The sequence below is a fragment of the Lepidochelys olivacea genome (assembly GCF_965140295.1).
Source record: "Lepidochelys olivacea isolate rLepOli2 genome assembly, chromosome: 5".
Lineage (NCBI taxonomy): Eukaryota > Metazoa > Chordata > Testudines > Cheloniidae > Lepidochelys > Lepidochelys olivacea.
The window spans coordinates 1,070,349-1,082,663 of record NC_140415.1 but is presented as its reverse complement, the minus strand read 5'-3'; the positions used below and the strand labels follow the sequence as shown (position 1 = coordinate 1,082,663).

The following is a 12,315-nucleotide window of genomic DNA, read 5'->3' as shown; positions in this document are numbered from 1 at the left end:
CCCAGTCACTTACTGCAGGAAGCGCCGTTCACGGGGTGCAGTAGATCCCACCGCTGCCACCAGTTGTCACGGAGTGTGGGGGAGTCCAGGCCCTGCACCCCCCTTCCTGGGATCCACTGAGACTCTCAGCCAGCCAGTAAAACAGAAGGTTTATTGGACAACAGGAACACAGTCCACAACAGAGCTTGTGGGTACAACCAGGACCCCTCAATCACGTCCTTCTGGGGAAGCAGGGAGCTTAGACCCCAGCCCTGGGGTTCCCTGTGTTCCTCCACCCAGCCCCAAACTGAAACTAAACCCACCCAGCAGGTTCCCTGCTGCAGCCTCTGTTCACATTCCTGGGCAGAGGTGTTACCTCCCCCTCCCCCTCCTGGCTCAGGTTACAGGCTCTCAGGTCTCCCATCCCCAGGGCACGTTCCCAGGTCAACACTCCCCCCTCCCTGCTGAGTCACATGGTCACAAAAGGTTGGAGGGGGGACAGGAAGAGCCACGAGGGTGCTTGGCCAGGCAGCGCGGGTGAGAGAGAGCTCTGCCCGGTTAGCTCTCACACAGCTGCTAGCGAGGTGATGTGCTCAGGGTGTGACCCAGCACAGCCAGAACCCCCGGCACTGCCCTGGGCGCTTGAACCTAGCCGGGAAAGGCAGCGCACGGCCCCACGGCCCAGGTCCGGTCAGCAATGAGGTGTCAATTGGCAGGAGGGAGGCTGATGAGCCCTGGGAACAGGCTGCTGGGGCAATGGTGGAGTTTCCGTCTCTTCGTACCTCCAGAGCCAGGCGCAGGGGGACCGCGGTGGGGGTCAAGGGCCTCGGCTACCAGCAGACCAGACTAGGTGAGCTGCCGGCCCCTTCTGCCTCTGCTGGGGGAGCTGCCCTGGCCCCCAGGCTCTGCGGGGGTGGGGTGGGGGACCTGCCTAGGCTCTCTGGCCCTGATACAGGAAACAATTCATGCCTGGTCGCTGAGCGTGTGTTTCTGACAAGCAGCAAAGAGTGAAAAAGGGAAGCACCCTCCCTCTACATCCCCCTGGGCCCGAGTGTGACACCCCCACAGCTCTGCCGGGGGATGGGGGGGCTTGCCCAGAGCCCCACCCTGGCCTGCTTGTGCCCTCTCCTAGACGAGGCTCACGAGGCAGGGATAGACTGCTGGTGCCTGAGTTGTGCGGTGGGTGGTGGGTGTCTGTGCCCCTCCATCTGTGGGCCTCTGGTTGCCCCCTCCACATCTCCTGACCAGCCTCATTCCCCTGAGAACGACTGTGGTTTTGCTGTCTCATAGGACAGGACATAATGAAATAGCCAGTCTGGGACTTCCCTTTCCTGCAGAGCCCAGACCCTCCGGTGCCTGGAGCAGACGGCGCTCAGCCCCTCCTGGAGCGATGGACCCCCGCTGCGTGTGCCTCTGGGGTCTGCTCACAGGTAGGTCTGGCTCTCACACCCTGCCCGGAGCAATGGACCCTCGCTGCCTCTGGCTCTGGGCTGTGGTGAATGGATCCAGTGACTTTCCTGTTGAAAGACCCAGTGTGGATAGCTTTGAGAAGGTCTCAGATGAAGTGAAAGCTGTTAAGAAAGTTGAACAGTCCTCTAACCAAGTGGCTGGGTTTGGCCAGCTTGTTGGGGAGACAAGGTTGCTGAGAGAGGACTGTCTCCATGCTGATTCGGTGAGTGAGTATGTGGCCCAGGTTCCGAGGGGAGACTGGGTAGCTGAGACTACAGACTAGGGACCGAATGGCTCGGCAGCAGTTCTGCGGAAAAGGAGCTAGGGGTTATAGTGGACGAGAAGCTGGATAGGAGTCAGCAGTGTGCCCTTGTTGCCAAGAAGGCCAATGGCATTTTGGGATGTATAAGTAGGGGCATAGCGAGCAGATCGAGGGACGTGATCGTCCCCTTCTATTGGACATTGGTGAGGCCTCATCTGGAGTACTGTGTCCAGTTTTGGGCCCCACACTACAAGAAGGATGTGGATAAACTGGAGGGAGTCCAGCGAAGGGCAACAAAAATGATTAGGGGTCTAGAACACATGAGTTATGAGGAGAGGCTGAGGGAACTGGGATTGTTTAGCCTGCAGAAGAGAAGAATGAGGGGGGATTTGATAGCTGCTTTCAACTACCTGAAAGGGGGTTCCAAAGAGGATGGCTCTAGACTGTTCTCAGTGGTAGCTGATGACAGAACAAGGAGTAATGGTCTCAAGTTGCAGTGGGGGAGGTTTAGGTTGGATATTAGGAAAAACATTTTCACTAGGAGGGTGGTGAAACACTGGAATGCGTTACCTAGGGAGGTGGTAGAATCTCCTTCCCTAGAAGTTTTTAAGGTCAGGCTTGACAAAGCCCTGGCTGGGATGATTTAGTTGGGGATTGGTCCTGCTTTGAGCAGGGGGTTGGACTAGATGACCTCCTGAGGTCCCTTCCAACCCTGATATTCTATGATTCTATGAGTCTGCAGAGTAGAACAGCTGTGTAGTTAATCTCTCGAGAATGCAGGGGATGGCAGGTAAACTCTCATCTCTAGACACTTTGGATATGACTTGTAGTCTCTCAGTCAATTTAACATCTAATCCCATGTGGAAGCAGAGGTTGGTAATGGAAGTGTGACAAAGCTCGACTGTTCTTAATGTTTCCTCTGAATATTGTGGGGGTGCCTCAGTTTCTCCTATGTTCAGTGCTGCCCTTGCTTCCCAGTGGGGGCAAGCAGAGAGTTATCTGCTCTCCTTACAGCATCAGAGCCAGTGTGAGTGCCCTTTCTGGTGTGCAGGGGGACAGGGAACATCTCTCTGTCCCACCCAACCCCAGACTCTGATTACAGACAGGCAGGTATCCTGAGCCTAGCAGCTCCTCCGATTTCCCTCTCCGCCGATTGGTTCCCTGGATTCAAATTCAAACCCTTGGCCGATACAGTAGCAGGGCCTGGATCCTGTCCCAAAGAGACACAGTCGCCCCACAACAGGGTCTCGCAGCTGATATCCTAGAGAACCCCAACGGCCAGCCAGCCCCGCCCCTCCTGGGTCTGCACAGGGATCTGGGCCATAGGCAGGGCGAGGGGCTTCGTCCCTGGGACCCTCACCCAGCTCACACAGCCCCTCAGCATCTGAGGCTGCACCACCCGGGGCCTGACACCAGTTCTCTATGTCCCAGGATCTTGCCACCCCAGGAATGTCTCCCCATTGACCATCACCTTCTGCTCCCACTGGGGGTCCGAGGGGCCTGGCCCCAGGAGACTCCACACAGACACATAGGTTGGGGTCAGGAGTGGGAGCCTGTCCACCTCCCCACCCATCTGGCTGACGGAGTCTGTGGCCTTGGGACCCAGCAAGGGAGCTAGACACCGGGGCTTTTCCGCAGGGTCCCCCTGGTTCAAATCGCCAGCCTGCTCAAAGGCAGTGAGGTGGGCATCCACATCCCCCCCTCCTTAACCAGGGGCAGCAATTTAGTCTCGAGGTTCCCTGCGGAACTGGCCCCCCGGGGTCTATCCCCACTCACCCCGGGGAGGTCCCCTAGGCCTCTCCGCTCCCCCACCGCCAGTTCATGCTGCTGCTGCTTCTGCAGCTCTTTCTCGGACTCTCGCTTTCTCTCACACACTCCCAGGGGTTAACAGCCCCCCGAAACCGCTCCTCTCTGAACCTTCAGCACGCCTGGTCCTCGTCAATCCCTCTTCGTTTTACTGCTCCCCAGTCACTTACTGCAGGAAGCGCCGTCCACGGGGTGCAGTACATCCCACCGCTACCACCAGCGGTCACGGAGTCCCTGGGCAATGCTCTGGAACTGCTCCCCATGAAGCCAGTCAGGACTCTGGGGAAGGCTCCTCTCTGGGAGCAGCCTGTCTGCAGGACACACAGCTCACACGGCTTCCACCTTCCTGGGTCTGACCTCGGAGCATTCAGCCTCCTCTGCCCCTCCGTGCGCTTCCCACAGCGAGTCTGCTCAGGCGGGGTCCTGGGGAAGCCAGAGGGTCCTGCCCCCCAACTCCGCAGTCAGACGGGACTCTCAGCCAGCCAGTAAAACAGAAGGTTTATTAGACGACAGGAACATGGTCTAACACAGAGCTTATAGGTGCAGAGAACAGGACCCCTCAGCCAGGTCCATTCTGGGGGGCAGTGAGCCAGACAACCATGTCTGCCCTTCACTCCATGTCCCAGCCAGCCCCAAACTGAAAACCCCCTCCAGCCCCTCCTCCTCTGGGCTTTGTCCCTTTCCCGTGCCAGGAGGGCACCTGATTCCTTTGTTCTCCAACCCTTTAGCTCTCACCTTGCAGGGGGGAAGGGCCCAGGCCATCAGTTGCCAGGAAACAGGATGTCGGCCATTGTCTGTGTCCAGACCCTTGCACACACCTGCCCTCTAGGGCTCTGCAATGATCATACACCCTTACCCCACCCCCTAGATACTTAAGAACTGCCTAGGGTAAACTGAGGCACCCCCACACTATTCAGAGGAAACATTAAGAACAGTCCCACTTCGTCACATCTCTCCCCCTTTCGAGACCAAACTGAGCAGGGTCACTTTAGCCGGTGACCTGGGGAAGTTCAAAGCCACCAACGTTCCCATGGATGCCCCAGCATCTCTCCCGTTCCTTGGTAGGAGTTACACCAGGCCCTTCCAGTTTCACGCCGTCCCTTAGGTCGGGGGTGGTCAATAGCACTCGCAGGCCGCATGTGGGAAGGTTTATGTGGCCCATGCCCTTTGGCCACCCCAAAACCCTAGGGGGTCAAACTGGGATTGGGTCTTCTCCCCAACAAGCTGGCCAAACACAGCCACTTGGTTATAGGACTGTTTAACTTTCTTAACAGCTTTCACTCCATCTGAGACCTTCTCAAAGCTCTCCACACTGGATCTTTCAACAGGAAAGTCAGTGGATCCATTCACAACAGAAAATTTCTGGCCGTTAGGAACTGAAACTTTGGTTAGTCTCTAAGGTGCCACAAGTACTCCTTTTCTTTTTGCGAATACAGACTAACACGGCTGCTGCTCTGAAACCTTTTTTGATTAAATCACTTTCACACCCTTCAGTTGCAGTAAACTGCTTGCAAAGACTCCATGAGGATTCCTTTCCCGAGGGCTTTTCTATGCAACAATTCACCCCTCACAGAAATTCTGCCCTTACCCTCTTCACCTAGGGCTTGCTCCAGAGGAACACTTTCCTGAGCAACAACAGACTCTTTCTGGGTCTCCCTTACATCCAGAATCACCTCTGGCCCATCCAGCGGCTTCCTACACAATCCTTTTTCAGGCAAACTGACAGACTTCCTAGATAAAAGGTCAGAAGCATTCTCCTTCCCTTTGCCACACACAAGTTCAGGAATCTTTTCCTTCTTGCTACAAGTTTCCACACCCTCAGTAGGTAACACAATCACATCACTTTCATGCTCTCCTTGTGCCCTGGCTAGGATCTCACCCTGATTAGACAGAGTTGCTCCACCCTTTCCCAGCCACACACTAGCAACAGGCAAAATACAAGCACCAGAATTGTCTGGTCTCTGGGATTTTGCAGAGACACTAACTGGATGCGACCTAGTTACAGGGCCATTCTCCCGAGCAGACACAAACTTAGGACCCTTCCCCTCCTGGGCTTTAGCTGAATCCAGAACAAACTCTGAGACAACTGCACTCCCCTCAACCATAACAGGCTGAAAGGCCCCTTCTGTCTGCTCCATGGACAAAGAAGAGTTGGACACACTTTCTCCTTTCCCAGACACACAGCTTGGGATCTCTTTCCCCTTGTCCCAGCACACAAGGCTGGTCACAGACAACTGCTTGGAGATCAGGGTAGCTCCCTCCACAGGCAAGTCAATACCCCTGGCAGACACAGACACATTTCCTTCACTGTCCCAATTCTCCACCCAGCTAACAGGTAAGGTCCAGGGACACTCATCTTCCGCTCTCCTCGCCTTCCCACCCTGCTGACTAGACAAAGCCATCAGCTCACAAGGCTGCCTAGGCTCACCCAGACTTTCCTTACCAAGCACCTTGCCACTCCCCACAGATCCCCTGCCCTGCCCGTGTCTCCCCGCCCTCAGCTGGGGTCTCAGCTCCCATTGTGCTCAGCGCTGCCCTTGCTGTCCCAGTGGGGTAGGCAGCGAGCTCCCTGCTTTCCTCACTGCATCAGAGCCAGCCTGAGCCCCCTCTCCGGTGTGCAAGGGGGGCGGCGAGCCCCAGGGGTCTGGTTACAAGCAGGCAGGTAGCCTGAGCCTAGCGGCTCCCCACAGTCTCCAGGGAGAATCCCTCGTGTGCCAGCCCTTCTCGAGGTCACCACCTCTTTGCCAGGGTCGAACTGCAGACTCCTCCACCCCTGGGACCGCTCGCTGCAATTCCCCAGGGGACCCTGTTACTGCAAAAGTCCTTCTCTCTGGTCACACACTCCCAGGGGTTAACCGCCCCCTGAAACCGTCTCTCTCTGAATCTTCAGCACGCCTGCTCCCTGTCAATCCCCCTTCGTTTTACTGCTCCCCAGTCACTTACTGCAGGAAGCGCTGTTCACGGGGTGCAGTAGATCCCACCGCTGCCACCAGTTGTCACGGAGTCCCTGGGCAATGCTCTGGAACTGCTCCCCATGAAGCCAGGAAGGACGCTGGGGAAGTCTCCTTTCTGTGAGCAGCCTGTCTGCAGGACACACATCTCACACGGCTTCCCCCTTCCTGGGTCTGACCTTGGAGCATTCAGCCTCCTCTGCCCCTCCGTGCGCTTCCCACAGTGAGTCCGCCCAGGGGGGTCCTGGGGAAGCCAGAGGGTCCTGCCCCCCAACTCCGCAGTCAGACGTGACTCTCAGCCAGCCAGTAAAACAGAGGTTTATTAGATGACAGGAACGTGGTCTAAAACAGAGCTTGTAGGTGCAGAGAACAGGACCCCTCAGCCAGGCCATCAGTTGCCAGGAAACAGGGTGTCGGCCATTCTTTGTGTCCAGACCCCTGCACACACCTGCCCTCTAGGGCTCTGCAACGATCACACACCCTTATCCCACCACCTAGATACTTAAGAACTGCCTAGGGGAAACTGAGGCACCCCCACACTATTCAGAGGAAACATTAAGAACAGTCCCACTTCGTCACAACAACATACCAACATTGTTATGTACTGGAAAGTTCTGCTGTTCTTCTATTGCTTTTTTCACTTGGAGCTGAAGTCTTTCCACTTTTGCCTTATTTCTGCCAGTCTTTGTTCATGGTCAAGTTGCAGTTTACTTAGAATCCTAGAATCTCAGGGTTGGAAGGGGCCTCAGGAGTCATCTAGTCCCACCCCCTGCTCAAAGCAGGACCCATCCCCGACTAAATCATATTTGCTGCCTCTTGCATTCCAATTGCTTCTGCAGCTTCTGTAGCATCAGCTAAGGGCTGTGCTCCTGCCTCCTGATCATTAGCCATTAACAGATTTCTCAGTTCTTGATTTGTAGCTTTCTTTCTAAAGCTTATCCCCTTTTCTGAACACAAACCTTTCACGGCTTTTTTGCCAAGGCCCTCATAGGCTCTTTGCTCACCCATTGCAACTGCTCTTTAACCAACCAAACTCTCACTACTAAAATTCAAATTTGGATAGCGTGGGGTTCTGACCCAAAGCTTAATTGACCTGTGTCATAAATATAAAGGGAAGGGTAAACCCCTTTGAAATCCCTCCTGGCCAGGAGGAAAGCTCCTCTCACCTGTAAAGGGTTAAGAAGCTAAAGGTAACCTCGCTGGCACCTGACCAAAATGACCAATGAGGAGACAAGATACTTTCAAAAGCTGGGAGGAGGGAGAGAAACAAAGGGTCTGTGTCTGTCTGTAGTCGTCTTGGCCGGGGATAGACCAAGAATGGAGTCTACTTACTAAAAGTTCTAAATCTAGCTAGGTATGTGTTAGATTATGATTTCTTTAAATGGCTGAGAAAAGGATTGTGCTGAATAGAATAACTATTTCTGTCTGTGTATCTTTTTTGTAACTTAAAGTTTTGCCTAGAGGGGTTCTCTATGTTTTTGAATCTAATTACCCTGTAAGATATCTACCATCCTGATTTTACAGGGGGGATTTCTTCATTTCTATTTACTTCTATTTTTATTAAAAGTCTTCTTGTAAGAAACTGAATGCTTTTTCATTGTTCTCAGATCCAAGGGTTTGGGTCTGTGGTCACCTATGCAAAGTGGTGAGGCTTTTTACCAAACCTTGTCCAGGAAGTGGGGTGCAAGGTTTTGGGAAGTATTTTGGGGGGAAGGACACGTCCAAACAGCTCTTCCCCAGTAACCAGTATTAGTTTGGTGGTGGTAGCGGCCAGTCCAAGGACAACGGGTGGAATATTTTGTACCTTGGGGAAGTTTTGACCTAAGCTGGTAAAGATAAGCTTAGGAGGTTTTTCATGCAGGTCCCCACATCTGTACCCTAGAGTTCAGAGTGGGGGAGGAACCTTGACAACCTGGTTCTGTGGATCCTAGCACGACTACGCCACTGTAACAATGCTGGTTCTGGCGGGACCCAACTGAGAGTGCCTATTCAGGACAAACTACTTCAAGCAGGGCAGTTACAGCCCAAGACTGGGGTTTTTCCACCTTTAAGGCAAACCAAACCAGCCAGACAGAGAGGACTTTGGTTTTACCCCACTGGCTAACCACAAGTCACACAAGCAATTCCCTTATACGCTCCAGTTTCCCAGTATCTCCACCAGTGCCACTCGTTGTGGGGACAAATAGTTATGAAAACCAATACCCCAGTAAAAGAAAAAAGGTTCCCTCGATCCCAAAGGACCAAGCCCCAGACCCAGGTCAATATACAAATCAGATCTTACCCCCAGATCACGCTGTTGCCAATCCCTTAGAATCTGAAATCTAAAGGGTTATTCATAAAAGGAAAGAAATAGAGATGAGAGCTAGAATTGGTTCAATGGAATCAATGACAGACAGTGATGGCAAAATTCTTGGTTCAGGCTTGTAGCAGTGATGGAATAAACGGCAGGTTCAAATCAAGTCTCTGGAGAACATCCCCAGCTGGGATGGGTCATTCAGTCCTTTGTTCAGAGCTTCAGTGTAGCAAAGTTCCTCCAGAGTATGAAGCAGGATTGAAGACCAGATGGAGATGAGGCATCAGCCTTTTATAGTCTTTTCCAGGTGTAAGAACTCGTCTTTGTTCTTACTGTGGAACATTACAGCAAAATGGAGTTTGGAGTCACATGGGCAAGTCCCTGCCTACTTTACTGAGTCACGAGGCGTATCTGCAGGCTTCAGAACTGAGGGGGTGGGCAGGGGGTGCAGGACCGGGCCCAGGCTGGCACAGACACCATCTCTGACATCTCCACACAGTAGTCACACAAGATAGTAAGACTCACATACAACGTAACAAGGGAAAATCTCAGTTTGTCACATCGGAATATTCAGGTTCACCCTCCAGGCCGTCTTGGTGTCATCACAAGTGATAGATCTGAGAAACAACGGTTCTTGATTGTCAGTAATACCAGCCAACTCCCTGACTGCTTTGGTGTGGCAAACAGCTGCAAAATGTCCATATTTCATGCGTTTATTACACCGTGTGCCTGTGGCTGGACATGCCTCATCTCTTGGGACATAACTTTTTCCACACCTTGGGCACGTAGGCTTGAATTTGTCCCTCTTAGTCAGGAAAGTTCTCTCTCTTTACCTTAGGTTTTTTTTTTTATGACAATGACCTTTAACAAGTGTCTGTTTACAGTTTCTAAGCTATTTCAGGTGTTTCAAGTCGCTCCTGCCTTTTGTTCTGTTCCTGGACTAGTTCAGCCTGCTTTGTTATCTGTACCGCTGGGGCTAGGGTTAAATCTCTGTTCAGCTGTAGCTGCTGTGAAAGGTTTTTATCTGTTAACCCAGTAACCAGCCTGTCTCTGATATTGTCATGTTCTGCATTCCCAAATCAGTTTTCAGCCAATGTGCACAGAGCTCTTATAAAACAGTCAACATTTCCCCTGCTCCTTGAATTCTCTGGTGAAAACACACCTTTCCTAGACTTCATTTCCCTGCAGTGTCAAGTGCACATCAAACACAGCCAGAACCCTTTCCTAGTCATCTTTGTAACTGTCTTCAGTAAAGCCAAAGGATTTAACTATCTGCTCTGCCTGCTTCCCCGTAGCACACATTAAAGTTGATACCTGTATATCTCCGGTGTCTTTGTGGAGTTTGTTTGCAATTCAACCCTTGCAAAATACTGATCTCAAAGCTGAAGTTCTCTGGGTCATTGGAGCGTGGCATGTTGATTAGATCCTGCAGCTTTTGTTGCTTTGTTCCTTCTGTTTGCAACCTCTCTTGTTGTTTTCTTTCCATCTCTGTTCTTAGTTTACTCCTGACACCATGTTCTTCCGTGCCAGATATGGGCTGGCTACAGAGCTTCCTTTCTAGAGAGAGACTGCACCAGATGTGTTGATCATAAGATCCTCTAATGCTCTGATAGGTAGGGCCCAGGTTAGCTTAGACTCAGCGCCCCCGGGTGGCTGAACGGTGTAATACAGTTCACATCCCATCACACCTTCTGTCTGTGTCTCTAGGGGGCGCACTGTGGGGCGGCTGGGCAGAGCCCAGCTGGAACATGCATGTCCCCCCACGGATAACGGGGCTGAGAGGAGGTTCCATTGTGCTGCCCTGCACCTTCACACACCCGCTCCATGACTACATGGGTAAAATCCAGGTGATCTGGAAGCCCGATATTTTCCAATGCCTGGTGAACAACCGCAGCACTGAGACCGGCAGCTTCGAGAACTGCACGGCGGGTCAGGAGCCGAGTGGGCGCTTCCGCCTGGCCGGGGACCCCCGGCGACACAACCTCTCCCTGCACATCGCAGGGCTGCGCTTCGAGGACAGCAGGGAGTACAAGTGCCGCGTGGTGCTCGTGGGTGTAAAGGGAGCGGCCTACGAGCCCAGCGCTGGGGTAACGCTCACCGTGGAAGGTACCGTGCCCAGGGTCAGGGTGCTGAGCCCTTGGAGCCCGTCTAGGCAACCCTGGGGTCACGCACTCTCTGCCAGCCAGGGCCCTGCAGCTGGCCGCACCCTGGTGCGGGGGGCTCTGAGGTCCGTTCGCTCCCAGAGCTGGGGCTGCCCCCCTCTGAGAATGGCCCCGGGCAGAGCCCCCAGTGCCCGGAGCCATCTGCAGGCAGAGTGCAGCATGGAGCCTGTGTCAGGGCCCCCACCCGCCTGTCCCCTGCCTGCTGTGGGCACAGACGGGCAGCTTTCCTGGCATCTGCCCCCGTGCTGCGTGCCCGGGCAGGGCCTGCCCAGGGGATTGCTCTCTGCCATGGCTCAGACACCCTGAAAGGCCCCAGGCCTTTTCCCTGCCCCAGTGGGGGGTGTCTCAGTAGTGCCCAGCCCCAAGGCAGATGGGGAGGGTGATCCCAGCCCCCCACGGGCTGCCTGCTCCCCATCGTTCCCTCCTCTCCTCTCCCCGCAGCACAACCCAGCATCCTCAACCTCACGCTGTTCCCTGGGCCCCTCCCTGTGCGGGTGGCCTGCATGGCCGAGGGGAAGCCTGTGCCCAACATCACATGGCTGGGGCCGGCGGGGAGCGAGGTGGTGCAGCTGCAGGACACACCTGGGCTCTGGAACCGGACGACGCAGGAGGTGTCCGTGAGCCGGAACGGGACCTACACCTGCCGGGCGGAGAACATGCATGGCCGGGTTGAGAGCTCAGTGCTCGTGGGGCTCAAGGGACCCAAGGGGCCGCCCCTGCTGCTTACCATCCTCCTCCCAGCAGCCCTGTTCCTGCTCGCCGTCCTCCTGCTGCTTGCCCTCTGCGCCCGATGGAAAGGTAGGGGTGAGGCGCACCCAGCCCGCCTGGCACTGCAGCAGCCCCCGCAGCGGGCCCGGGCCAGGGCAGGCGTCGGCTGAGTGGCTGCAGCGAGGGCCTCAGCTCAGCGCCACCCCCAGTGCCCCCCAGCAAACCAGGCCACGCTGCAGGGAAGCCCTCCCTCCGCCCCACAGTGCGCTGCCCACGCAGGGCGATCCACAGCAGCCCCCTGCCCAGAGCCCAGAACCCGATGGGCCCTGCAGGTGCCTGGGGGCTGAGTGGGGAGAGGGTCCCAGCGGGCACTGCTGGGAACCCCAGGGCTGAGGTGCGGCACTCCCTCCCCCAGCTAGCCCTGTCCGCCCCAGTGCTGTGGGGTGGGGGCGGATTCCAGGCACTGCCCCTTGCTCACAGCCATCTTTCCATGGCACCTGGTCCCTGCAGTGCCGCAGGCTCCAGAACTGTGGGGGTGGGCAGGGGGTGCGGGACCGGCACCATCTCCGACTTCTCCACCTTGTTCTCTTACAGTCTGTTGCCGGGTCCCGGGGAGGTGAGTATCCTCACGTGTGTCAGTGGGTGTCGGGGTGTGGAAGGGGAGCGGGTGTGTCTAGGGGGTCTGTCAAGGGAGTGTGTCTTGGC

General features: G+C 55.0%; 1 protein-coding gene across 1 annotated transcript; it reads left to right on the top strand.

Moving 5' to 3' along the window:
* Window positions 1–375: 375 nt before the first annotated feature.
* On the top strand, window positions 376–11,791 carry LOC311520897 (sialic acid-binding Ig-like lectin 15). The gene is made up of 4 exons (XM_084628793.1): window positions 376–664; window positions 1,317–1,409; window positions 10,448–10,846; window positions 11,344–11,791. Exons 2-4 carry the CDS (start codon window positions 1,370–1,372, stop codon window positions 11,778–11,780), a joined length of 876 nt encoding a protein of 291 aa, XP_084484919.1. The 5' UTR covers window positions 376–664; window positions 1,317–1,369; the 3' UTR covers window positions 11,781–11,791.
* Window positions 11,792–12,315: the final 524 nt, after the last annotated feature.

What these genes read in the sequence shown, in the direction of transcription:
- LOC311520897 (XM_084628793.1), top strand. Translation starts at nt 1,370, where the DNA reads ATGGACCCCCGCTGCGTGTGCCTCTGGGGTCTGCTCACAG. An exon ending in CCTCTGGGGTCTGCTCACAG is followed by an intron (nt 1,410 to 10,447) that starts GTAGGTCTGGCT and finishes CTGTGTCTCTAG; the next exon opens with GGGGCGCACTGTGGGGCGGC. An exon ending in GGTAACGCTCACCGTGGAAG is followed by an intron (nt 10,847 to 11,343) that starts GTACCGTGCCCA and finishes CTCTCCCCGCAG; the next exon opens with CACAACCCAGCATCCTCAAC.